This window comes from Eleutherodactylus coqui, chromosome 8 (genome assembly GCF_035609145.1).
Source record: "Eleutherodactylus coqui strain aEleCoq1 chromosome 8, aEleCoq1.hap1, whole genome shotgun sequence".
Classification (NCBI taxonomy): Eukaryota; Metazoa; Chordata; class Amphibia; order Anura; family Eleutherodactylidae; genus Eleutherodactylus; species Eleutherodactylus coqui.
The window spans coordinates 65,343,200-65,368,409 of NC_089844.1; the positions used below are offsets into that span (position 1 = coordinate 65,343,200).

Sequence of the window (25,210 nt, forward strand, 5' to 3'; positions counted from 1 at the left end):
TACGATAAAACTCTCATAGCGGTGGGTCCCAGCTCTGGGACTTGCACCTATCTCAAGTTCTAACTCTCACTGACCCGGTCAGTTTATATGTGGTGGTCAGGAAATACAGAAAGAACCAAGTGGGTTGTATTACGCGGTTTTCATGACTCCCATAGAAACGAATGGCAGTTACAGAAACGGTGTAGCACCGTGAGCTACATTGTTTCCACAGCTCTTGAGTTATGGAAACAGCGTAGCTTATCATGCTACACGGTTTCCAGAATTCCCATTAATTTCTATGGCAGTAGCCCAACTGTGCTTGGCTGTTTCCTCCTGGCCACCACATACAGAGAAGTATTACTATCATGGCCACCATGTTGATTCGAGATGGGACTTCCCCTTTGATTTGATGGGCTGCTAGAGGCAATAGCCCCACTGTGTGACACAATTTTGTATAAATAGGTGTCTACTATGTTTACTTCTACAGAGTGCAGGGATCAGTGGCAGCACATCCAGGGTCAGGTACTGAACGTCAGCATTATGGCAATCCCGTGCCTTTGTTCCATGGCCCCAAGAGGCTTGGCACCTAACACCAGGTCAGTTGAAGCTTACAATAATTACACTTCTTCGTACCACCAGTTTGATTTAAACCTTTCTAAAAACGTTTCTGCAGATTTCTTAAGGATTCATGATCTCCCAAGATAGGTTGCCGTCAGTCGAAAGGATTATAAGCAATTACAGGATCTGCAAAATTAGGTCAAGTAGTCTAGCTGGAATATTTCAAATATAATTACCGTGATCGTATTACTTTAACAGCAGGCTGGGTTAAAACTGTTTCTTGCTACTTAGAATGCTGTGCCCTTACCCATACGTGTTCTCAGCGGAGAATTCAGTGCAGGCGGAGATACCAGAAGTGTTACTCCATCCCTAAACCTTACTACATAGGGTTAAACGGGACATCCTACTCTATTGGAGAGGCATGCATTGTATTTCAAGTTAAAGGGCATGGGATGTGTTACCTACATTTTTATATTTTTTTTATATTCCAGCTAGACTACTTTTTTATAATTAAAACAAGATTGGGAAACATATTACTTTTTTTGGGAAACCTATTGCTTTTTTTTGTCCTATCAGTATTTTACATTTTCTGATTGGAGATGTTTTCCTTCTATTTTCTGGACCGTTTCGATTAACATCATTCAGAGATATGCTTTACAGCAGTCCCGTGGACCGTAGGAATCTGTAGTCTGGAGAGGACTCATTGACTTATATTGGAAAGTGTTATGGTCATGCTTTGTGGCCCATGCAGAGGTCATTGTGCAGGGAGTAGGAGATGGGTAACTGCAGCCATCACCTATTATGAATGGTGGATCCTGTCTTTTCTACAGTATATACAGGTGCCACCTCTCATTGTAATCCTGCCTGTGATGGGAACACATTTTTTGATGACTGAAATGTTAAAAACTTTTGGGGGGAATTTTGGGGTTATAGATTCTGAAAATGACATTAGTTTTTCTCCATCAGGTCTGCTTATCAAAATATGACATATGTGCATATAAATGTATACATGCACACATATTGTATTATACATGTAATGACTGCCAATCAAAAGCTTAAGGTACAAAGATAAATCCCAAGAAGCCGAGAACACGAATTAAACAAAAGCTTCTTCATTGAGATGTCGATGAAACTACATTGTGATTTCCTGCGATGAGATGTTCCTGGATATTCACCAGTAGTCCGCCATCATATTCGTATCCCATTGTCTGCAGTCCTGTTGTTACACGGTCACCAGTAGTCCGTCATCATATGCGTATCCCATTGTCTGCAGTCCTGTTCTTCCACGGTCACCAGTAGTCCGCTATCATATGTGTATCCCATCTTCCGCAGTCCTGTTCTTCCACGTTCACCAGTAGTCGGCCATCATATGTGTATCCCATCGTCCGCAGTACTGTTCTTCCACGGTCACCAGTAGTCGGCCATCATATGCGTATCCCATCGTCCGCAGTCCTGTTCTTCCATGGTGACCAGTAGTCCGCCATCATATGTGTAGCCCATCGTCCGCAGTCCTGTTCTTCCATGGTGACCAGTAGTCCGCCATCATATGTGTATCCCATCGTCCGCAGTCCTGTTCTTTGGTCGCAAGTGGTCGGCCATCATATGTGTATCCCATCATCCGCAGTCCTGTTCTTCTACGGTCACCAATAGTCCGCCATCATATACGTATCCCATCTTCCGCAGTACTGTTCTTCCACGGTCACCAGTAGTCCGCCATCATATGTGTATCCCATCATCCGCAGTACTGGTCTTCGACAGTTATCAGTAGTCCACCATCATATGTGTATCCCATCGTCCGCAGTACTGTTCTTCCACGGTCACCAGTAGTCGGCCATCATATGTGTATCCCATCGTCCGCAGTCCTGTTCTTCCATGGTGACCAGTAGTCCGCCATCATATGTGTAGCCCATCGTCCGCAGTCCTGTTCTTCCATGGTGACCAGTAGTCCGCCATCATATGTGTATCCCATCGTCCGCAGTCCTGTTCTTTTATGGTCGCAAGTGGTCGGCCATCATATGTGTATCCCATCATCCGCAGTCCTGTTCTTCTACGGTCACCAATAGTCCGCCATCATATGTGTATCCCATCATCCGCAGTACTGTTCTTCGACGGTCACCAGTAGTCCACCATCATATGTGTATCCCATCATCCGCAGTACTGTTCTTCCACAGTCACCAGTAGTCGGCCATCATATGCGTATCCCATCGTCCGCAGTCCTGTTCTTCCATGGTGGCCAGTAGTCGGCCATCATATGTGTATCCCATTATCCGCAGTCCTGTTCTTCCATGGTGACCAGTAGTCCGCCATCATATGTGTAGTCCATCGTCCGCAGTCCTGTTCTTCCATGGTGACCAGTAGTCCGCCATCATATGTGTAGTCCATCGTCCGCAGTCCTGTTCTTCCATGGTGACCAGTAGTCCGCCATCATATGTGTATTCCATCGTCCGCAGTCCTGTTCTTCTATGGTCACAAGTGGTCGGCCATCATATGTGTATCCCATCTTCCGCAGTACTGTTCTTCCACGGTCACCAGTAGTCCGCCATCATATGTGTATCACATCGCCCGCAGTCCTGTTCTTCCACAGTCACCAGTAGTCCGCCATCATATGTGTATCCCATCGTCCGCAGTCCTGTTCTTCCACGGTCACCAGTAGTTCGCCATCATATGCATATCCCCTCGTCCGCAGTCCTGTTCTTCCACGGTCACCAGTAGTCCGCCATCATATGTGTATCACATCGCCCGCAGTCCTGTTCTTCCACAGTCACCAGTAGTCCGCCATCATATGTGTATCCCATCGTCCGCAGTCCTGTTCTTCCACGGTCACCAGTAGTTCGCCATCATATGCATATCCCCTCGTCCGCAGTCCTGTTCTTCCACGGTCACCAGTAGTTCGCCATCATATGCGTATCCTTTTGTCTGCAGTCCTTTTCTTCCACGATCACCAGTAGTCCGCCATCATATGTGTAGCCCATCATCCGCAGTACTGTTCTTCCATGGTCACTAGTAGTCTGCCATCATATGCATATGCCATAGTCCGCAGTACTGTTCTTCCACAGTCACCAGTAGTCCGCCATCATGTGCATATCCCATTGGCTGCAGTCCTGTTTTTCTACAGACACCAGTAGTCCGCCATCATATGTGTATCCCATCATCCACAGTACTGTTCTTCCACGGTCACCAGTAGTACGCCATCATATGTGTATCCCATCATCCACAGTACTGTTCTTCCCTGGTCACCAGTAGTCCGCCATCATATGCGTATCCCACCGTCCACAGTCTTGTTCTTCCACGGTCACCAGTAGTACGCCATCATATGTGTATCCCATCATCCACAGTACTGTTCTTCCATGGTCCCTATTTCCTGGTGACCTTGTTCACCCTGTTCATCACTTACATCAGCAAGACAATCTGGAAAACCATCCAAAATGAGTGCAGGTCCTGCAATCTGATGCTCATGTTACACCCAAGTGTTCAAAACCAGAAGTGACCATACTCTCCACAAGTTTACCGGAGTCTGCGGCGTTATAGTTCCTAAGGAAATGCTTTACAACCATACAAAACAACGACCACGCCGCGCCTCAACGTTGTCCACTGAATCTTGGAGACGCTGGTCTTTCATGAGGTCTTGGATTTGTGGTCCATCGAATTTCCCTGCTTTTAGCTTCTTAGTGTTCATTGCAGGAAATCTTTTACATATGTAGCCAAAACTCATTCCATTCCTCTTCAGTGTCTTTACACATCGTTTCATCAACCCAAGTTTGATGTGCAGCGGTGGCGATATGTACCATATGTACTAATAGTAAGCAAATGCTGGCGGGAAAATAAAGGAAATACAACAAAAATAGATAATGACATCAGGAATATCTCGAAAACTAGAGCTCCTAGAACGAAATGGGTGGTATTTTCGTAACCAGTGGCACAAAAATACCCAGACTCATGTCTAAAATTCCAGGCAGCATAAAAAACATTTTTTTTTGTTCCCAGTTGTAAAGAGATGACGCTGAGAAGTGATCTCTACAGAGCAGCGAGATTATTACGAGGCTTGTGTGGAAACTGCAAGATGTGAGGATTATTTTAAAGTATAGACAGTGACGTGAAGATGAGAAGATAATACCCGGAAAAAATGGGCTAGGACGTCAGCTTATGAAATATGCAGGTTTATTCTGAGCCAGACCTTTCGACCCTGTAATAGAGCCTTCTCCAATCTTGAAAAGCTGTATTAGAAGGCCAAAACATCTCTGTTTTGCTTATGTCTGGCTCCGAACAAACCTGCATATTTCATACGCTGATGCCCTAGCCCATTTTTTTTCTGGTATTGTACTCCATATGGATGTTTTAAGGACTAACCACCCAGAACAGTCCAGTGCATTGCTACTGATACGAGGTGGTGGTCCTCTTATTTGTATTTTATGACAATTTGTAGAAACCTCACCAATTTTTTAAATAATATGTTCAAAATATAAACTTGGTTAAAACAATAGATTATTTTTGACGGCAAATTCACGTTCAATAATGCCACTTATATACATTACTGATGACTAGAGATGAGCGAGTATACTCGGTAAAGGCAATTGCTCGAGCGAGCATTGCCTTTAGTGAGTACCTGCCCGCTCGAGATGAAAGGTTCGGGTGCCGGCGCGGGGGAGCGGTGAGTAGCGACTGTCAGCAGGAGGGAGCGGGGGGGAGAGAGGGAGAGAGAGATCTCCCCTCCGTTCCGCCCCGCTCTCCCCCGCAGCTCCCTGCCCGCCGCCGGCACCGGAACCTTTCATCTCGAGCGGGCAGGTACTCACTAAAGGCAATGCTCGCTTGAGCAATTGCCTTTAGCGAGTATACTCGCTCATCTCTACTGATGACCGATCCAGGTGGATTCGGTAGGATCTACCAGCAATCGATTATGTGTAGGGCACACCCAACAGCAGATATCAGGGGAAAAAAAGATTTGGCATTGTTTGATTCAGTAGGGTTTGGTAGCTTTTGGCTGACTAAGCTGCGATCTAAGAGGAGGGAGACACTGGATTCCCGGTCTTGGGATCACCGCTAACACCCCCACTGTTCAGACTTTTATTATCATATTAGGTAGGCAATAAAATGTATTTTGGTACAACCCCTTAAATGTTCACTATCTGCAATCTATGAATGGTCTGACATTTATTCCAGACCACGGGAAGGTTTACAAAGTATCCATGTGCCAGATGCTGGGATCTCTTTCTCTACTATTGGCCCCCTGACCCTCGGAGTCCATGGTGTGCCCTAACAAAGATTCAATGTCTAAGATAACAAAAACCTTGCATCACTGTGAATTTTTCTTTACACAAATGTTATACATTAGCTCACATTATTAACAAACTCTGTGTTTTCTCTCTTTCAGGCTAAATGATGGCACAATGGCGCTGATCATTGTACGAAGTACTTCCCGACCAGAGTTTGTGAAGCATCTGAAACGCTATGCCACTCTGAAAAATCAGGTAGTGAAGCATTCGTCAAATACGGGGCAGATTAATGCCGATGACCTTTTAAGAAGTCTGTACTTTCTGGACCCCATTAGAGTACATTAGCCATTATGTGACAGATTTGGAAGTTTCCAATCAATTTAATGCAGCTTAGTCCATTCTAATCCACCGCTGATACTATTTAGAACAGTTCACTGCTGAAGAGACTAGACGGGGAGCTCAGCATATAGTGTATATAATAGATATACAGTTCACCATACAAGTATGTGAATGTAGAAATGTTTTTCTAATAGAGAACTTACTAAATTGGAAAAAAATGTTTTGACAAATAACACCAATTTTTTTTTTTTTCAGTTTGACTTTCCTTTTGTTGAGACACACTTGGTTAAGGAAGTAAAGCTCTGTCCCCAGAACGTTAGTCCTTGCGGTAATGACTTATATGGACACAATGGAGAAGTACATTCAGGGTTGAGTGAAGATGTTTATCCATGGAACATTGATGGCGATTTACTGGAAGCATCTTCTGAAATTCATGTCCGGTGAGTTTACACCATCTTGTTAAAACGCCGTCCTTAGACGCAGTGGCTATACAAGCTGCTGTACGCATCACTCCGGATAGGCATCTGCTTTACAAGCCTATGCACTGCCATATGCAGCTTCGTACAACCAGCATGGTTGGCTTCTCGTAACCCTACAAGTGAATGAGGGGGCCTGTTAATCTGCTCCTATATGGCGTATTATGGCTGCTATATTTGTTCCCCGATGTGCCTCTTATATAAGTATTAGGCTAAATGCATTGTTGCGAGAGGAGCTATCAACTGGTAGAAATGTTATTAGGGTCTCCGTAACAGGTTCATTTCATGGGTTCGCTCTTGTCAGGGTGGCTACCCTGTTAGAAGGCTGTGGGGAACATTAAGGTCAGGAATCAGTCCCTCTTTTGTTTCTCCTGTCATATTGTTGGAATTCATCTTTGAGTAACCAGGACTACAGACTTGGTATCTTCAAGTCCGATCACATGAACCTGGCTGACATGTGAGATTGTTCTGCTGTTTTTGATTTTATGTGCACATGGTCATTGATTAGGGGATTGTTACATACATCTGTGTTTTCCTGTATTCCTGGTACATGTGCCTATTTGCTTGCCATGTGGTGAGTTTAAGTACTCATGATACCCTTTATTTTAATGTATATTTGATAAATGTTAACTCTTAGGCTAGGTTCACACGGGGCAGGATTGAGGCAGAATTTCCATGCAGAGCCGCCATACAGAAATTCTGCTGCATCTACAGTAGCAGCAAAGTGGCCAAGATTTTGAAAATCTCATCCACATGCTGGGGAAATAATACGCACAAGACCTGTGTGGAAACTTTCTCGCGGCGAGGAATTCAAAATCCACGACATGTCAATTATGTTGCCGTCTCCGTTGCGGAACTCGCCCTCTCCTAATGAGGGGGAGAATACCATACAGGAAGTTGCAATGAAACCAAATGGTGCGGGTTTGGAGGCAAGCATCCTGCAGCTGATCCGCAACGGAATGTCCGCTGTGGACATTCCGCTGGAAATCAGCCCTGTGTGAACCCATCCTTAATATTGCAGTTTGTGCAGCCGTTCTTTGTAAATTATGTGCTGGTGATATGAAGGGAGCATTATACAGTCAAACCTCTAGTTTTGATAATCCGTCCGAAAGCAATATGCTAAATTTGAAACCAACGAAACTCGAGGCAATTATTTTCATAGGAATCAATGTAAATCCAATTCATTCGTTCTAGACATTTCAAAAAACACACCTAACCACATTTTTGTGCTGCTTTTCAGCGCAGCACTAAACGCTGTACAACACTCCCATTCATTTCAATGGGGCTCTTCACACAAGCATTTTCGGCCCTGCGTCGCCCATTGAAATGAATGGGCAGCAGTTTCAGCGCTGCTGAAAACGCGACACAACTTGGTACCACGTTTTTGGCTGCGCTAAACTCTTTAGCTACACTACCTGGGGGGGGGGGAAAAACACCTTTTCGGTGCCATCAGGGTCCCCAATGCTGCTTTTGGAGCTTCTGGCCGGCTGTCGGGTGCTTGTCAAGCCGGCAAAGCATGTGTTGCTAGTGATGGGGATTGAATTTCCTGCTTCCTAGCAAGAGCTTGCTCTGATTGGCTGAGTGACAGCCCGCTCAGCGAATTACAGCCATTCATCCATGAATGGCTGTGATTGGACAGTGAGGTCACGTAGGGCAGCAGCCGCCGGTGAAACGAGAAGCAGGCAATATAAGTAGAGGTGCAATTCTGTGCTGAAGAATCGGCGAAACTGAAAACCAGGGAATGAAGAAGGCGACGAAAGTAGAGGTATGACTGTACTATGGTCTCTTGCTCCATAAAGGTGTTTCAGTAGAAAAAAGTTCTTGTCCATGGCACTTGCCTACGGTGTCCTTTGTTTATAACAGACTTCTGTTTTTTGGCAACTATTGCCCAAAACGGAAAGTATGAAAAATGAAGGTGTTCTGTAACAGGCAGTCAGTGCACATTTCATTAGGCACACCTTTCTATTAAAGAGCTGGACCCCATTTGTCTACAGAAGGGCCAGAACTCTTTGTGGCAGTAACTCTACAAGGTCTTAATAAAGTTACTGCACATTGATACTGTGAATTTCCCATACTTTAACATGTCAGAGGAACACTTCGATCAATATTGACATTGTATTACTCCCAGTGCAGGGCCTTAGATGGTGATGTACGACAGTGAGATTTTTTTGGGAGTGTTCTTTGAATCTTGAGGTCATGCACTTCTCAATTCGGCTCTGCACTAGGCATAACACAGGGTATATATTTTTGCCTGGGAAGGGTTCCCTTAAAGAGGACACGTCCGCTTTACTTACATGACTGTTTTAGTTAGAACTTTAGTACAGTACGTAGAGGAGTGACTTAACTCATTGGAGCTTTCCTGTGAAAAAGCAGGAAAATGGACTAACTGTCCATATATGAACATTTGCCAAATATGGACAGCTATGTCATTGGAGATTTCCCAGAGAAGGGGAGTGATCGATGTGATCGCTTCGGGTGATGGAGGATTATTCTGAATGCCAGATTGAAATCGGGCAAAATATGCTTCTACTTCATTTTTTTGCCTTCCTCTGGTTCAACATTGTCGGGAAATAGGCTGAACTGGATGGACATATATGTCCCTTTTTTGGCCTAGTGTGATTGTTCTCCGTAGGAAAAACCAAGTAATCTTGTAGATATGATACCTATTAATGGCTAACAAAAATACATGATGATATTGCAAGCTTTCGGATCCTCTCAGAATCCATCCTCAGGCATAATGAAACAGATTTGGATGGGGCACATATACACATGGGAGGGTACAGACATGGTGAACTTAATTGGCACTAGATAAATACCAGAGACAGCATGAGAGGGCACAGAGATTGTGATTAATAGCACTTAGATAAATATCAGGGAGGGAAGTCCCATCCAAATTTGTTTAATTTTGCCTGAAGGATTCTGAGAGGTTCGAAAGCTTGCATTAACATCATGTATTTTTGTTAGCCATTAAAAGTTATCATATCTACAAGATTACTTGGTTTCTCTCACTGAGAACAATCACACTTTGCTCTACTGGCTAACACAGTACCAAACTCTTATTGTTTTGGTGTTACATTCAATGTTACATACTCTGACTAAGATGTCCGGGTCGCCCTAGTCTTAACTCTGAATTCCCAAATCAAGTAATTGAAATAACGATGTATCCCTTTGACACTGCGAATTAAAAATGCTTGTTCTTTATTTTCCAGCTTGCATCCTGAACTCATAAATCTGTACGGGAGTAACATCGATGAACTGGAGGAGGCGAAGGCTAAATGCAGCTGTTTGTAGCAAAAGCTTGCCATAAAATAAGCACATCCCGATTTTCTACAAATGTCATTTTTTTATTGATGTGTGACAGCAGAGACATTTGAATGGCAATGTTTAATTAGAAGGGATCGTGTCTGCATAAACACAATTACAGCAAAAAACATACAGTTTATTGAAACTCTAGACAATAGTACAAAATTCTTACACCACAAAGATTGTAGACGAGCCTATTTTACAATATATTTTTATAGACTTTGTAAACTTGCACTAGTTTTTGTAGTAGCCTTTTTATAAAATGTGCAATAAACATTTTTTGCAAAGCTGTTTTCCATTTTGCAGTTGGATTCATTGCTAGATTTCCTTTTATGTCAGCCTTATCTCCCGAGCACAGTGGAAGTAGACTAGAGGTCCACTAGAAAGGAGCGAGCATACTCGCTAAGGCAAACTACTCGAGCGAGTAGTGCCTTATTCAAGTACCTGCCCGCTCGTCTCTAAAGATTCGGGTGGCGGGGAGCGGCGGAAGAGAGCGGGGAGGAACGGAGAGATCATCTCTCTCTCTTCCCCCCGCTATCCCCTGCTCACCGCCGCAACTCACCTCTCACCCGCGCCGGCAGCCGACTCTTTAGAGACAAGCGGGCAGATACTCGACTAAGGCACTACTCGCTTGAGTAGTTTACCTTATCGAGTACGCTCACTCATCTCCACTAGAGACACATAAACATGTTAAAGGGGTTCTTCATGTTGCTATTTTTCAACTGCAAATATGAAAAATATAAAAGCAGATTTTCTTATATTTTTTGTTCTTTTGCTACATATGCTCCAATGTATCCATTCTTTTCAGTACCCAATGTATAAGTCCATGCCCATCTTCATTTATTGAAACTTGTTTAGCACAGCTTTCATAGTTCCTAACCATTGAATCCCCAAATGATGGGGCACTTAGAACTATTCCTTGTTCCACCCGGGAACAAACAGAAAAAGGCAGATATAGTTCAAAAATGTGTTACCACTATCTGCATTTCACACAGGACAACATAATGTTTTCAATCCGAGAAGATTGGATAACCCCTTTAAGATTTCAAAATGGCTGCCTCCACAATGAATAGGCAGTAGCCAGCACTTTGAGAAATACATTGATTGTCATTACAGTTTCTTGTTTGGTCAGACTGATTGTCAATTGCAGTAAGAATTAACCTAAAAATGGTAAACTTGAAGAAACTAATGTAATTCATTTCAGCGGGGATATTTGAATGACTTGTGTATTAGTCCTAGAGTGCAAAAATCTATGTGCGCCGTTATTACATTTTAAGATTAAGAGAAGCGTTCGATGTGTGGTGTTAATGGAGAAGAGCTACGAGAGGCGGAACCGCTCACATGGGACTGCTGTGAAATACATATCACACAGACGTAGATGCACATAGAGATGTGGGGAGTAGCAGCCATTCTCAACACACTGGCATCAGCGATTTAGATGCCAATCTACAGAAGAGCCCCGAGGACAATAGACAGGGGCTCTACTGTGGTGCGCACAACGGACTGGAAAAGGCAAGTATAAATCCGTTATTGATAGGACCCAAATGACAAATAATTCAACTACAACACGCAGTGGAGTTTCCTGTCATATGGAAAATTCTGCACCAAAATCCACATGTCTAACGTTCATATGTTATACAGAGTTGAAAATGGCTTAATTCTGATAGCAATTCTGCATTAAAATCTGCATGCGGATTTTGGTGTGGGTTTTCACAGAGGCAAATTCTTCTGCATGTTGCAGAATAATTCCGTTGTGTGAAAAGGCTCTAAAAGGTTACATGTAGTATTCAAGTATCAGAAATACATTTTCACACAGATCCTTGTATTTGTTTCATTGTATCATTTTCTAATAATAGTTTACACTCGAGCGAGTAGTGCCTTAGCCAAGTATCTCCCCGCTCTTCTCTAAGGATTCAGGGGCCGGCGCGGGTGACAGGTGAGTTGCGGCAGTGAGCAGCGGGGAGGGGAGAGGGGGAGAGAGAGATCTCCCCTCCGTTCCTCCCCGCTCTCCCCCGCCGCTCCCTGAATCTTTACTCGAGCGAGTAGTGCCTTAGCCAAGTATCTCCCCGCTCGTTTCTAATGTGCCTTAGCGAGTATACTCGCTCATCTCTACTTGTGAACAAATTTGCATCTAGGTGCCGTCTACAAACGATATCTCAGTAAACAGCTAATGAGCAACCATGAGCTAACGAACAACTGCTGTTCGCACGCTTCACCTATGCTCTCTTCCATGTGTCCCCTACTTCCTGTTAAACCTCCAACTGTGAAGGGGACAAAAGTATAACTCTAGGATTTGACTATACGTGGCATGAGTACAGTCTACTACCATGGAGACACATTGGTCTGCATAGAAGCTGTATACACAAAACAATAGGACATTTTGTAATGGACCATTTACACAGTTGTTTAATTTGAGATGGCACTGAAGAAATTCCAACGGTTTCAAAAGCGGTCCTAGTATTTAAGATTCTATTCACAATTTGAGGTTTTTGTTGCTTTTGACAAGTAGAATCACGTAATGACTGTGCTATTCTACATAGAAAACATCAGCAACATTATAGATCCCGATACAAGTCTTTGGGATAGGTTAAGATCTGTTATATTATAAATCCATATTGATCTGTCTTGTATGTCATTAATCATTTAAGAATGGAAGCCACGACAGTGTGAACAGAAGCTAGTGCCAGTAATTACTATAGTAAGCAACCGATTAAAGGGGCAGTGTCCGCACCGTTGTGCCCTATAAATTGTGTTATGGGGTTCAAAGGTCAATGGAGCAGTGTTTCATACCCACAAGGTGCCCTGTTCCAGCGCTGTGTTGGCATGGTTTAGCAGCTTCGGTGCTCATCTCCCATAGAGATGAATGGGAGATATATGTGCAGAGAGTTAAGCTGCTAGCATGCAATCATTTCGCGGGGACACGGCACAGGAATGGGCGCCTAAAGGGTATGAAACTCAGCTCCCCGACTCCGTTTTCTGACCTTTGAGCCCCATAACATAGATTAATGCTTTCTGGGTAAGCCTAAGCATTTCGGCAAATCTTCTAAAACAGCGGCACTATTCTTTACAACATTCAGAAGCTGTATTTAGTGGTATAAAGGGTCAGTACATACACGATGTATCCTTGAAAAGTCAGCCATGAACTACTGTCTGTATATGCTCTCTAACTGCACATCCTAGATGCTTTCAGCCCGCTCTATACATTGTTACAGTATAGTTGGCTGTGATCTCTATGGCACATATTGTTTCAAACACAAGGAAATGTATCAGCAATAGGTTGATTACTTTTCCCCAAACTGGCTAGTTGGTAGTGGGCACATGGTCATGTGATTATTAAGCTCTTTCAAGGGGGAAGGGAAAATGTAAGGGCGGGACATGTGACCTAACCTAAAATTTGAAAGGAAAAAAATCCTGTAGTTTTTTTTTTTTTACACCGTAATCTCACTTTAAAGCCTTATTTACATGAGCGTGACCAATTTCGATGTGTGAAAAATGGACCTATTTTAATGCGTATATCTGTGAGACAACCGTATGCGGGTATTTGTGTTTCTTTCTCACGCACAAAAAAAATAAAAAACTTCCCAAGAAAATACAACATTCATTTCATTGTGCTGTGTCACATGATACACAAGTACTTCAAAGCAAGCAGGATGGACAGTGGTATATCAGCAGGGAATTCCATCCCGAATTTAAAAAATGGCCAGTATGGATAAATTAGATGGTTTTTTTGAACTTACAGAGAAATTGTCATTTTTCTCTTCCATTGTGGCAGACATTTTTTTTTGCTAAAGTGACGATCTTTTTGCATTTTTATAGCATTTTTTTTAGCAATTAATGACAAACTGACCATGAAAGGGTTTGGCCACTTTAGATTAGCCCTTTATCTTTAAAGAGATCTATGCTGAAAAGTTGATCACAGGGTGTCCCAGTGCTCCAACTACTGTAATCTGTGGGGAACCTAACAGCAAGTGATCGAAGAAGCAGTGGACTCAATGGGTTGTCTGGACATTTTGGGTCCTCTGGAGCAAGAGATACTTTTTTTTCGCCCTCTCCCCCTTTGGGTAATAGATGAGTCTTCTAAATCATGCCCCCCCCCCCCCCTTTCTGTTCACTCAGAATTCCCTAATGCGTATCTGTAGGGCTTCTATAAACTAGAGAACCCATTTAACGGAACATGCTGAGATAGTAATAGTTGGTTGCCAATTGCTGGGAGCAACTGTAAAAGTGACAACCAATAGGACAGATAATCTAGTTTTCCAATTCGCATTTTTTAGCTATTTTACCTTCTGATTATTTGTGGCCACATTTTTGGTGGAAATGTTATTACAACTGTGTCATCAGCTATACCTCTGGTTTACTATAACCTTATTATTAAAGAACTTGACGCATCTGAACATTCAGTTTAGCCCACAGTGTCAGATCCTACATTCACCCCCATAAATGATACTATTCTTCAGTCAGGTCCTAAATTTTAAGGAGTGGGTAAGCTGACCCAGCTTGCATGTAAGTTAAGTTGGATCACAATTTAGCTCTGTTAATGATATAGGAAATATATTCTCCCCCTCACTGTGGGAAGAACTGATTTTCTAAGGAGAGGTTACTGCTCGATCAGTAATACATAAACAAGAAGGTGGAAACTAAACGAATAGCTTCAGTGAACAAGTAAGCCGGACCTACCAAAATCACTTCATCGATTTAATAGGTCCTGTCTACATTTCCTTCGATACACTGTAGCTAACTAATGCTGATACACTTCAAGGTAATCCCAGAAACCGTAGTGTCTTAAAGCAAAAATTGCTTCCGCTAAAATGGAAGGCAACTTGATCAGAGAGCTCAAGCACCTCGGGTTTTCCACCAGGGATCACCTCCAATGATACGTCTCTCTTCAGTGAAGTCTCACATGAGCGGTGAATATCAGCGAGCTCCTGCTTCGGGGGATTTATTACATTTCTTCCATGGATATAAAAAATGTCACTTTCCTGAGATTCTTGGTAGGACATACTCCTGTAAAGAAGCCGTAGAACATGTCCATTCATGAAATAAACATCTTTAGAAAGCATCACCAGTTCTTGAGAAGTTCTAGATAAATATCTGAAAAAAATCTGTTCTCTTCTGTAAAGAAAATTAACTTCATTTCTTTTCCTTGTGGTTTTTCCCATAATTTATGGAGTATTTAAAATATCTATTTAGTCCAGAAATACTTTTATTTTTCATCCTTTTCCTCTTGAGTAAGAAAACTCCAACTTTCTTTTCTACTTGCGTCTGAATCCAGTGATTTGTATTTTCTCTTGAAGAATCCCACCTAGGAAACAATCACGAAACTTAGTTAAGAATGACCCAAATGAATCATCAACATAAATTCTCTAAATTGTATCATGACAGATGAGATGCTTAGTGGATTAGATTTTTCAATCAAGTCCTAAATAAAGTGGTCACAGCTATGTGCAACTGTCACTAGAGAGGAGCGAACCTACTCGTTTCGAGTAATTACTCGATCGAGCACCGTGATTTTCGAGTACTTCCGTACTCGGATGAAAAGATTTGGGGGGCGGGGGGAGGCGTGGCAGAGCAGGGGGGAGCCCTCCCTCCCCCCCCCACTCCCCGCTGCTACCCCCCACTCACCCACGGCGCCCCCCGAATCTTTTCGCCCGAGTACGGAAGAACTCGAAAATCTCGGTGCTCGGGCGAAAAAGGGGTGTGGCCGAGTAGGTTCGCTCATCTCTGTCACCAAAATATAGTAAGGAAAGACAAGGTGCTAAACACTCCCCCCCCCCCTCCCAAATGAAATTTAGTGCTAGCTCAACTGTCTCGAACAGCGCTTATTTAGTATGTTGGTGGGGTTTCACATGACCTGTGACATCACTGAGCATACTGGTCCCAGTAACGTCCTGTATACAGGTCATATGAGCTTGTAGTAGATGGCCCTAGCACTGCATACAGGACACCACTGTTGACGTTCCATTTTGTGGCAGGAGATTGGCCGCAGCGGTCATATGGGTATGCAACATGTCTCTGCTGCAACCAGTGTGATCAGAGACGGTAGGGAGGATGGGAGTACAGCGCTGGAGCAGTGGGCAATGAGGCAAGTACTTTAAAAATATATATATAATGCCCTCCCCCTTCCACGAATGTTTAACAAATTGGACAATCTCTGTAAAACTAAACCCTTAACCTCCTCAGTTTTTTTTTATCAGTCAGGCCAAAATTCTGGGACCTATGCTTTATAGTATCAGCACAATGAAAGGACCACGGCCGTCTTGCATCATCTGCATTAGTTGCAAAGGCCCAGCCTTACTGTGCTTAGAACTACAACTCAGTCCCACTTGCAGTACCAGCTAGAGACACTCATATGGAAAAGCCACCTTGCATGTGTTCAAGTCTAGAAGGTGTAGGGGTGGAGCTCCTTTACTTATAGGGTTGATATTCCTTAAAGGAAATTAGGTGCTACCTGTCCACTAATGCCAACCATACACATGGAGCGCAACGTGTAGCCTGGGAGGAGAAATGAAAAATTGAGGACTTAATTGGTGCGACTGTCACAAATAATTCAATGAGTATTCTACCCGATTCTTCTTTTATTAATGGATTAAAAAAACAGCAAAAATGCACCCCATGTTCAGAAGTGACTATAAGGAGCACAGACAGTGTCATAGAGTTCTCCTGTCTGCACTAGCATTCAAGAGGAACAGCAGGTGTTAACAATGATATGGACCCTTTATTGTTCTCATCAATGCGGGTCCCAAGGATTGAACCCCAACTAGTCAAACATGGTTGACCTATCCTAAGGTTAACTCATCAACGTTGAAGACCTACCCTAAGGATAAGCCATCGGTGTCCTAGAAAACCCTTTTAATGATTAAGAGCACTGACTAAAGAAAATCACAATCCCTTTAATGCATCTTTAAACAAGCCTTTCTGTTCAGACATTAGCCAAGTTTAAGTCGAAGTTCACTAGAAGTGTCAAGTGCGAAGCCAGAATCTTACCTTCCATAAGATGAAGGTCATGAGTGAGAATAACAGCAGTCCTAGTAATAAGCTTATGCCAATTATTGTATAGATTACATGACGTCTTGGTTTCTGATTGTGAACGGCTTCTAGAAGAACCTGCAGAAAAATGATAAGATACGCAATAAAGAGGTAAGTTGTAGTTTTTATGACCATTTTTCATGCAGTTTTTTATCCGCAATGTGTATGGTGCATGGACTGTCCCTCGACAGCAGATGTCGGAACACACACATCAGCTATTTGGGATTTCAGCATCGTTTCGTTCAGAGGTGTCTGACAATGGTTTCACAACAAGCATGTGCACTAGACACTTTTCGGAACTACCGAGGCAGATGTAAAAAATGTTTAAAACTTCAGAATACATTTGGTGCATTTTTATGTTACGCCATTGTTTTATAGAATTTTGACGCATTTCACACAGTGAATTTCCCCAATGGTTCCATTGATATAAAAACACTTTATTTTTCTTACATGTGTGTAATCTTTCTGGCTGACATATATTATTTTAGGGCTTTCTTCAGACCTCACTTTTCCTGTTGTTATGACTTGTAGTGATGAAACTTCTTCCTAAATAGAAGAAAAGCAAAGATTATTACTTATTTATTGAAAAAACATAAAATTGTATTTTTAATAAAAATCTATAACAAAATCAAAACTAACAGTCTTACTTAAAAAAATAAAAAATAACTGAACCCATTTAATGACTAATATCACAGTATTTTATCAAAAACCTAAGCTGCAATGTTATACATAGTGCAGTACTGCATGCCACCTTAAGATGTCACTGTTCTTGCTGTCAATCTTGTATAGCATCTTCACTTTACAAGATGCACAACAGTGACACCTTCTGGTTATCGTAATTAATACACATGAAAGTTTAAGAAATGCTTATTTATGACTGCATGTGGTCACTTTGGAATTCTGGGATACTTGATAGCCGTTCAATAATATGTACTTTCTTTACAAATAAACATTCATTTGAAACACTAAAAAGGAGAGTTATCATATATGTGGACTTATATAGGACCAAAAATAAGTCACATGGGGTGGATCAATTGGGTTTTAGCATAGAAAAATGTATTTTAGGTCTTAAGTTCCAGTACATTTACTTACAAGCTCTAGAAGCGCATGGATTGTTTCCACCTTCACTTCCACAGTTGCCTCACTATCGCTTTCCATGTCTCCAAATGTGCAGTCAATATGTAGACAAGTATCATCATCTTCAAAGCAGTACTGGGAAAAGGACACGATATGAAAGATTACCTACAGCATACTATCCAAGTATTACATATCACAGAGCCATAAGTGAAAGCTGCAAAATCTATGACGCCACCACCCAACTATCACTCCTCTTATATAATACTGGGGTCTTCATATGTGGCAGAGGGACCTCTAGGACAATGGCTGCCTTTGCACTCCCTATAATTACATATTTGCGTACTTCTCTTCTACAGACAACACCCATGGTAGTTAATGAAACTAAAATCAAATCCTAGGGCATAGGAACATCAAAGAGTGGGGTCCCCCACTCGGTATACCCCTCTGAGAGTCGAATGGGAGCGCCGCTCTATGAGAACAGTTCCCATTCTGGCAGACTTTTAGTAGTGGCCCTTATATCACCTTCATCGGAATAGCTATGATGTAAAACTTAATTTCCCTTGCAGTGGCTACTGCAGGAGAAATGTCTGGCTGTTTGTGGCTAGTGTTGCTGATTGTGATTGTCCCAATTTGTACAAAATCAGTCTCATTGGACACCTGCATCACATGACCTAGCCATATATAACAGGCACAGTGTAACAAACGGTCATTTTAGAAGCTGCATCACATTTATATGCCTATATTAAATGTGGTCTATTGTTAAGGCCAGGTATTCTACAGAGGTTATATTGCTGCTGGATGTGAAAGCTTGTATACCATCAGAAAGTTCAAACGGGGTTCTATCGGAGGAAGCAGAGAAAGTTGCATCATGGTTATATGCCTATACAAAACATGGTCTGTACATTGGAAGAAGGTAGATTTCTGCTGCTGTCAGCGTATATAGCAGCAAAGCCGATAGACAAAATACACTTTGGCGTGGGGAATATTTTTGTTCACTGTTTGTGGACTCAGATGTTCAAAGTCACCAGTCCGGCCCCCACAAATTATTTGCAGACCTTACGCTGCTAGCAGTGGAGTTTGGGGAATTCAATTACACTGTGGAAGACAGACAGCTCACAAAGATACAAGCTATAGGCCGCCTGCAGATGGGCGGAAATTGCGCATGGGATTCCCCACAGAATTTCCACCCGTACACCCCTGCATATGATTGCATTACAACACGCAATCCTATGCAGACGGACGCGGTTTGTCTGCGCGAAATCCCGCGCAGAAAACAAACCACGGCATGCTGTGATTCTGTGCGGGGCTCTGCGAGGCCCGCGCAGAAATGTCACTCCCCGGCAGCCGGCTCCGCTCTGCGCATGTGCCAGCGGCCGGCACATGAAAGAGCCGGAGCTGCAGGCGCTCGGGTCGGGTCCTGCTGTGAGAATTCTCGTAGCCGGATCCGACCCAGCCGTCTGCAGGCGACCTTACTCTGTGGCCTTCCAGGAATGGCAGTTTATTTTATTGAAAATGCTTTTTTTGTTGATATAAAACAAAAAGAAACCCAAACAGGGACACAGTGCATGTCAGCGGCCTCAGATGTCGTTCAAAGTCGCTAGTTTAGCCACAATGAATTATTGGCAGTCCCTACGCTGCAACAGTGGTTTTCTGCAAACTACAATGTTCGCTGATTAGTAACATTAAACTACACTAAATAGTATGCCAAAAAATAAAGAGGAAACTTGAAGAACACAAGGGGTAAGGTACGTGTCAGTGGTGGTGGTACTGCTGCTGCTCTCATTCTCCTACTTCCACCATGTTTCCTTCTACTTCCCCCTAAATGAAAAATATGTCAATAAGGAAATACGGAGCTATAGGTGCCAAGTTTCTATAAGGAGCACACTCTGTCCTCAAGGTGCTGTTGCTGGTGGTGGAACTGCTGCTATCCTTCTGCTTCCACCATGTTTCTTCTTCCTCCTCCCAAAACAAACATCTTTGAAAGAACGAGAACCGGCTGTAGCTCTACAGCTTTTCCTTGGAGAAGGTCTGTGCTTGGCTGTTCTGTTCACCTGGTAGAATTATCCTTTACTTTTAAAACAAGCAGCACACCTTGGAGCAGGTCCGTGCTTGAGTGTTGTTTTCACCTGGCAGTATTTCTCCTTGTTAAATTTATGACATTGCTTTTGAAACAAGCAGCACACCTGATGTCTTCCTTAACACAATTTTGATCTAGGAGACCCTGTGTGGGTCTTCTTTTGTTTTCAGTGACACTGCTGTGCTACAATTTGCCTTACACCACTATACACTATTGTAACCAATTCTTTGGGAGGAGCACAGCGTTCCCCAGAGTTGTGGCTATTATCCTATGCAATTTGGGGGGGCTTTAGCTACATCGGGAACCTTCTGGAGTGCAAATTAGTGAACCCAATTTTTACTTCCATTGACTTTAATGGGAGCTCGAATCGACCGTCCTGATTGACTGTGCTTTTGGGGAAATTGACCCAATATCGACATAAATCGATTATTCCAGTAATTACTCATCATTAGTTATGGTTTCCCTTTGAAAAATCAGCTGTTTGCTAAGAGCAAGACTCAGGCCAACCAGCTGTCCACCCTGGGTGCTGTATTCTATTAGAGCTGGTTTTACATGGGACAATCCCTTCAACAAACTTCATAAACATGGACAGTGAATACCTCAACATATAACGGGAATGTTCATAGGTGATGATTTCTCTACTTACCAAATTCCTAGCTCCAGACCTTGAGAAGAAGGACACTAAATCACCAAATATTGTTTTATTGCTTGACAGTGCGTCACAGACATCTGTGTCTGAAGTGTAACGACATTTCCCTACATTTGTCTGAAATAAAAAAATAGCATTACTGCTAAAATACATGGTACGTGGACATGGCCATGATCACAGAACGTTCCCAAACTTGCAGTTGCACAGGATACACTGCATGTAGCGCACATCTCATTTCGAACCTTGGCCAACTCACGGCAAAATCTGGTTTAAATGAAACACTTCTTTTGCACTATGTGAGTGCTGCGCCTCCTGTTGAGTTGTTGAACTTATTACAGGAAGGTCAGTAGAGGATTATAAGACAGAGGCAGTTTAGATTTTTACTATGCATAAGGATTACCTTGACATCCAAGATGTTAAACAGTTTAAAGTCCCTTGGGGCAAATCTGTTGGGTATCATAATCCGAAATGTAGTGTTGAAAACAAGACTTGGCCCAGCGTTGATCACCTTGATTGAAATAGAATATCTGTTAACTGGATGATATTACATTCAACCACCTTAAAACATAAGAGTTCAGTAAAACATGCATTCATTTATATCTCTGACTTATAATCAGAAATCCTTACATTGAACGTGTAGTCTAATGTCTCCCTGATGCAGAGTTGGTGCTCATCTTCAGGAGGGCCATACACAAATGATATCGGAGACACATAACTAAAAAACAAAAGCATGACACTCATTAAATCAACACTCTACTCTGAAAATTCATTTAAGAAATTGATCTCTTCCAAAATATCCATGAAAATGTAAAGAAAAGTTAATTGGTTCTTATAGAAGCGCTCTTTTCACGCTCCTCTAATGTGCGCAAACAACGCTCGTGTGAAAGAGCCCTAGGGGACGCCATCTTCCCTGAGCTAAAGTCAACAGTATCTAGAAATTTGCTTTCTTTATAGCACACGTCATAGTGCATTTATGCAGCGGACAAGAGAGGACCCATTGACTTCTATGGGAGACTGCTTTCAGCGTGCTCTGTGACGTTTGCAGAGATTTTTGCGTATGTAAGGGAAGGAGATAAACTCAAATGGCCACTTATTGTGAATAGTCTGATTCTGTGTTATCTATATACATATAAATATATATATATATCATATATATATATATATCATACAGAACAGGAAATGTCAAACTATTTTTAGGCTTAGTGGTCGGTGTGAAAACTACTGGACGGAAGCCTCATGTCCACTGGAAAACTAGAATTAGCAAATCCGCGCAAATGCGCAGTCAAATTTGCCCGTGGGGAATCTTAAGCCATCCGCGGTCGATTAAATTGAATTGAGTGCCCGCAGATGTGATTTTATTCGATTTGCGGATTTTACGCGTGAAAAAAAAATGCAGGATGCTCCATTTTACTGTGGATCACGCGCGGATGGCCTCCATTCAACTCATTGCTTATGTTCTCCCACAAGCAATAAAAAATATAATTAATGGTGACCCACAGTGCATCCACTGTGGAAATCCGCAGCAGAAATCCACGCGGATCATATTTTCCTAGTGGACATGAGGCCTTAAAGGGGTTGTCCCGCGAAACAAAGTGGGGGTATACACTTCTGTATGGCCATATTAATGCACTTTGTAATGTACATTGTGCATTAATTATGAGCCATACAGAAGTTATTCACTTACCTGTTCCGTTGCTGGCGTCCTCGTCTCCATGGTGCCGTCTAATTTTCAGCGTCTAATCGCCGGATTAGACACGCTTGCGCAGTCCGGTTTTCTTCTTTTCTGAATGGGGCCGCTCGTGCCGGAGAGCGGCTCCTCGTAGCTCCGCCCCGTCACGTGCCGATTCCAGCCAATCAGGAGGCTGGAATCGGCAATGGACCGCACAGAAGACCTGCGGTCCATCGAGGGTGAAGATCCCGGCGGCCATCTTCACAAGGTAAGTCAGAAGTCGCCGGAGCGCGGGGATTCGGGTAAGTACTGGACGGTTTGTTTTTTTTATGCCTGCATCGGGTTTGTCTCGCGCCGAACGGGGGGGCTATTGAAAAAAAAAAAACCCGTTTCGGCGCGGGACAACCCCTTTAAGAATTCTTTCAAAAATATAACTACCGTATGCCTTCAAAAATGAAAAAAAAAAAATCACCAAAGTTCTTTAAAAAAATGTGTTTAACATAAAAATTTGATTTATACAATAGGTTATTTTCTGATGACACATTTCCTTGGACATTCTCATATCGAAGTCAATAAATTAACCTAGTTCACACAAATTCATATTGCCAGGCATAGGTGCCTCCATAGAGGACGATATTATGGAGTAATTCTCCCAAAAGAGTAGCTTCATAATATGGCATCCCAACAACTAAGCCAAAGTATTTTTTTTCTGTTGGATTCCATGTGCCTCCATATGAAATAGTAGGGTCCTATACGTTTTATAGGCGCATACAACTCAGAGCCTGACAGCCGTATGCATGGGGCCTAACTTTGAGTTAATTTAACCTTTGAAGTTCAAGGCTTGAATATCGCAGCCGAAATCCGCAGCATGAATAGACATGATACAGATTTAGAATTTGAAGTGTTTTTTAAAAATGCTGCATCCCCCCCTACATCTCATTTATCATCTATCATACCTTCACTACTCCGATAGTATGAGTTTGTTAACCAACATGCTTCAATGGATATCTAAAGTTACATAGAGTTTGCTGGGGGTGCTTACATATCAGATGCTCAGGGAGAATTACATGATTAATATATAATGGCATGCTGAAGAATCTAGAAGGTTCCCAAATGTAATATTACGAGCTCTCACTTTTGCTATGTTTTAATGTAAAAAAACTTAGTAAAATAGAAAATGTTTATTTTGTATTAAAATGTTATTTTATGCGTAATTGAATTGAAATAAGCTACATGACCGAAATCTAACGGATCGGCCTTTTCCAACGGATTACTAATACAGCCAGCACAGCAGTGGACAGAAAGCCAGGCGCTGTGACTGAGTGCGATACAACGTAACATAATACCGTGCAATGATAAAAAGCGCAAGAAACTCTTCACTCACCCAGCGACGTTGACATTGGCTTCATATCTTGTGGGTATGGTAAAGTTGGCGTCATTGTTCCATAAAGAGGCTTCATCCACTTCATTCTGACTGGTTTCAATAAAATAGACTGGTTTTAAAAATAATGAGCCCACAATAACGAGCTATTAAATTTATAACAATTTGCTTTTCACTTTTCAATGCAAAACCGAAAAACATGAAAGCAGCTCGCCTTTAGGGTCACCGAGGGCCGTGAACGACTAAACAACTAACGACACTTTTCATTAATGTGATATGTAGGAGATAATATCACTTACATAATTAGAATAAAGAGGTAACCATGACATCCATATGTTGCAAATCATTAAATATGGATGTTGGATAATAGAACGCATTAGTTCTGTCTCTCCTAAATATATAACACAACTTACCAGCTCACAGTTGTATTAATTATAAGATCTTCTGCTGTGCTGAGCGAACTTGTATCCAGCAAGAAGGAAAACTCTTGCTGTGGGTATAAAAAAAAAATTAATTGGAGTCAACTTGAAGGTTTGAACAATGTGCCTATACTGATACATCTACCTCTGATAACGTATGAACTAGACATGTAAAACAGACAGTAACTTATTTTTTCTCTGCTATATCTCTATGACTGGGTATTTGACTTCTTTCCATTTTTATTAGGGTGGCTTCACACGAGCGTGTTTTTGTGTGTACATAGGTGCGTACTCATGTATGTGCAAAAACACGCGTGAATGCAGGTCCGTGCATTGTTTGGTCTGCCGGCACACCTGCATTCTGTTTCAGGGAAGGGCTTTACATACAAGCCCTTCCCTGAAAAAGAAAAATTTTAGTGTAAAAAATAAAAATAAAAAATATACTTACCTCTCCGCCACTGCCGTGACCCCTGCGGGGATGCAGAACACATCTGCCGCATGCGGCAGATGTTTGCTTCATCACCGCCAGTTGAAAGAATTCCCTGCTGCTACATCTTCCACATCTGTGACAGATCCAGCAGAGGAATTCTTCAATTCTCTACCGCAGCTGTCACACATGTCAGCTGCAGTAGTGGATTTTGCTGCCAACTGATTTCAGGGAAGAGCTTTAAATATAAGCCCTTCCCTGAAAATCAAGTAAAAGTGCTGTAAAAAAACAAAAAAAAATTCATACCTCCCTTCGGCTGCCGGGGCTCAATCGCAAATTCTCCTGGCTATCCCCGACTCTGCCGTCATTCATTCTGCAAAAACTGCCTGTGATTGGCTGAGTATGTCAGCCAATCACAAACAGCTCTTTCAGCACTAGAGAGCCGGGAACAGCCAGGAGAAGATGCGGCTGTGCCCTGGCACCCGAAGGGAGGTAAGTATGAATTTTTGTTTGTTTTTTACAGCACTTTTACTTGATTTTCAGGGAAGGGCTTATATTTAAAGCCCTTCCCTGAAATCAATTGGCAGCAGAATCCTCTACCACAGCTGTCATGTGTGACA

General features: G+C 42.5%; 2 protein-coding genes across 2 annotated transcripts in view; one reads left to right on the forward strand and one right to left on the reverse strand.

Annotated features, from left to right (window-relative positions):
- The window catches only part of CERKL (ceramide kinase like), a 124,934-nt gene extending 115,048 nt beyond the window's left edge, over positions 1-9,886 (forward strand). Inside the window, exons 10-13 of the mRNA XM_066575760.1 lie at positions 467-575; positions 5,906-6,002; positions 6,342-6,526; positions 9,772-9,886. Coding sequence (XP_066431857.1) covers positions 467-575; positions 5,906-6,002; positions 6,342-6,526; positions 9,772-9,853 — 473 coding nt within the window. The 3' untranslated portion in view covers positions 9,854-9,886. The remainder of the gene's footprint in view (positions 1-466; positions 576-5,905; positions 6,003-6,341; positions 6,527-9,771) is intronic.
- The window catches only part of ITGA4 (integrin subunit alpha 4), a 142,013-nt gene continuing 126,688 nt past the window's right edge, over positions 9,886-25,210 (reverse strand). The window contains exons 20-28 of the mRNA XM_066575759.1: positions 24,158-24,234; positions 23,748-23,837; positions 21,322-21,409; positions 21,095-21,202; positions 20,692-20,811; positions 17,984-18,103; positions 17,342-17,437; positions 16,850-16,969; positions 9,886-15,167 (exon numbers count right to left, since the gene is read on the reverse strand). Coding sequence (XP_066431856.1) covers positions 15,069-15,167; positions 16,850-16,969; positions 17,342-17,437; positions 17,984-18,103; positions 20,692-20,811; positions 21,095-21,202; positions 21,322-21,409; positions 23,748-23,837; positions 24,158-24,234 — 918 coding nt within the window. The 3' untranslated portion in view covers positions 9,886-15,068. The remainder of the gene's footprint in view (positions 15,168-16,849; positions 16,970-17,341; positions 17,438-17,983; positions 18,104-20,691; positions 20,812-21,094; positions 21,203-21,321; positions 21,410-23,747; positions 23,838-24,157; positions 24,235-25,210) is intronic.